The 1,914-nt window shown below is 60.8% G+C and overlaps 1 protein-coding gene across 1 annotated transcript; it reads left to right on the top strand.

Annotated features, from left to right (window-relative positions):
- Positions 1 to 888: 888 nt before the first annotated feature.
- Positions 889 to 1,748, top strand: LOC123522488 (aldehyde dehydrogenase family 3 member B1-like). The gene is made up of 4 exons (XM_045297146.1): positions 889 to 1,013; positions 1,154 to 1,274; positions 1,550 to 1,651; positions 1,714 to 1,748. The coding sequence occupies exons 1-4, from the start codon at positions 984 to 986 to the stop codon at positions 1,746 to 1,748; spliced, it is 288 nt and encodes a 95-aa protein (XP_045153081.1). The 5' UTR covers positions 889 to 983.
- Positions 1,749 to 1,914: the final 166 nt, after the last annotated feature.

Genomic DNA, 1,914 nt, shown 5'->3' with positions numbered 1-1,914 from the left:
GACTGTGCCCTATGCGGTGCCCCTGCAGACCACTGGGTACAAGCCATCCTGCCCCTGCTCTGTCCACCCGCCTGACCCGTCATCACTTGACTCACAGCCCCTTGCTAATCAGCACAGCAAGCCCACACCTAACCAGGGCCTTTGAGCGGCTGGGCCTGCTCCAAAAATGTTCTGTTACCAGATGTCCAAGAGGCCCACCCTTACCACTGTGTATAAGAAAGGACAAGCTCGCACATGCACACTTGTACACTCCAACACATACAGTCATGCAGACATGCCCCCAAACTCGTGTATTGCCTCGGACAATCCACTCACAACACAGGCGCATGTACACCCTCACACCCTCAGGCACTGATCACACTCACACACATTCACTTGAACACACACTTGTGCCCCTGTCCACACACCTGTGTACAACCGTCCATGCTCACACTTGCACACTCATACATACTCCTGCACTCACACGAACCCAGAAAATTCTCTCTCACACACACAATGACATCCACGCCTGCATGCACATAAACATGTGCACACTCCTGCACTCACCCACTCTGCCACATACATGGACTTCTGCACACACACGTGCACATGCACACACACACACGTGCACATGCACACACACACAATCCAGCCATCTGGACACCTTGCATTACTTTTCCCAGGATGCACCTCACGTCCCAATGGGGCACTAACCTCTCCAGCCATCAGGCTGACCGCCAACTTTCCTGGGTGTCAGGCACCCACACAGCCCCAAGCTCCATGCCCGCACACAGCAGCGTGCAATGAACCTGGTGTGAATAAGCGAGTGCCCCAAAGGGCCTGGGCTAGAGGGCCCGCACCCCTGAGGGCCTGCCGTCTACCTAGGCTCCCCTGTGCTACCCTCTCCGCCCTCCCCCTTGCAGTCGGCCTTTGAGTCAGAGGTGTCGGAGCTCAGTATCAGCGAGAGCGAGATAAAGCGGGCTCTCAGGGACCTGCGGGCCTGGATGAAGGATGAGAAGGTGCCCAGAAACCTGGTGAGGGGGCCCCTGCTGGGCTGGCGGGCAGGGGGTGTTGAAGACTATGGCCTCCATAGAGCCTCTCTGAGGGTGGGGCTCTTGGAAGGCAGGGGTCTTGGGCCTCTCTCCGCTCACCCACCTCTGCTGACCTGGTGCAGGCCACCCAGCTAGACTCGGCCTTCATCCGGAAGGAGCCCTTCGGCCTCGTCCTCATCATCGCCCCCTGGAACTACCCCATCAACCTGACGCTGGTGCCACTGGTGGGCGCCCTGGCTGCAGGTGAGCAGGCACACACACACCCCTGCCCTGCCATCCTCCCTGTGCCCTTGGTCACCCACAGGGCCAGTCAGAAGGGGGAGCTGGCACCGGTGGGCAGAGAGGCCTGGACCCCCACCCCCAGGCTGTGTGGGCAGGTCACTTGCCCCCTCTGAACCATCTTCCTCATCTGAACCTGGGGGAGGCGAGGGCCCGCCCTGCAGGTGTGAGAACTGAACGAATGTTGTGGCTCCAGAGTCTCACCCTCTGCTCTCCTCTCCCTCCTGCCCCACCTGCAGGGAACTGCGTGGTGCTCAAGCCCTCTGAGATAACCAAGAGTGTGGAGAAGGTCCTGGCTGAGGAGCTGCCCCGGTACCTGGACCAGGTGAGCCGAGCCACAGGTAGACGGGAGCAGTGCAGGGGCGCCCTCCCCCAGCTTCCAACCCGCATTCCACCTCTCCAGAGCTGTGTGGGCCCTTTCGGCCTCAGGCTCCTTAGTCAGAGCGGGTCTGCTCAGAGGTACCCTTCTCTGCCTAGTCACAACCATACCCCTGTTGGGTGCGCCTAGCTGGACCCTGGCAGTTCCGGGTCCGGGCAGGCAGCGGGGAGTGGGCTGGTGGGGGCCGAGCTGCCTCCAGCTCTCCAGCCAGGGGTCCCAGAGGGG

The sequence above is a fragment of the Echinops telfairi genome, unplaced genomic scaffold (genome assembly GCF_000313985.2).
Source record: "Echinops telfairi isolate 266 unplaced genomic scaffold, ASM31398v2 ScPeMD7_7417;HRSCAF=8455, whole genome shotgun sequence".
In the NCBI taxonomy this organism is placed as follows: Eukaryota; Metazoa; Chordata; class Mammalia; order Afrosoricida; family Tenrecidae; genus Echinops; species Echinops telfairi.
This window is presented reverse-complemented; position numbering and strand designations above follow the sequence as displayed.

Excerpts from the sequence above, each read along its gene's own strand:
- LOC123522488 (XM_045297146.1), top strand. The coding sequence starts at position 984 with ATGAAGGATGAGAAGGTGCCCAGAAACCTG. Across the intron at positions 1,275-1,549 it reads GGTGGGCGCCCTGGCTGCAG|GGAACTGCGTGGTGCTCAAG; the intron begins GTGAGCAGGCAC and ends CCCCACCTGCAG. Across the intron at positions 1,652-1,713 it reads CCAGGTGAGCCGAGCCACAG|AGCTGTGTGGGCCCTTTCGG; the intron begins GTAGACGGGAGC and ends CCACCTCTCCAG.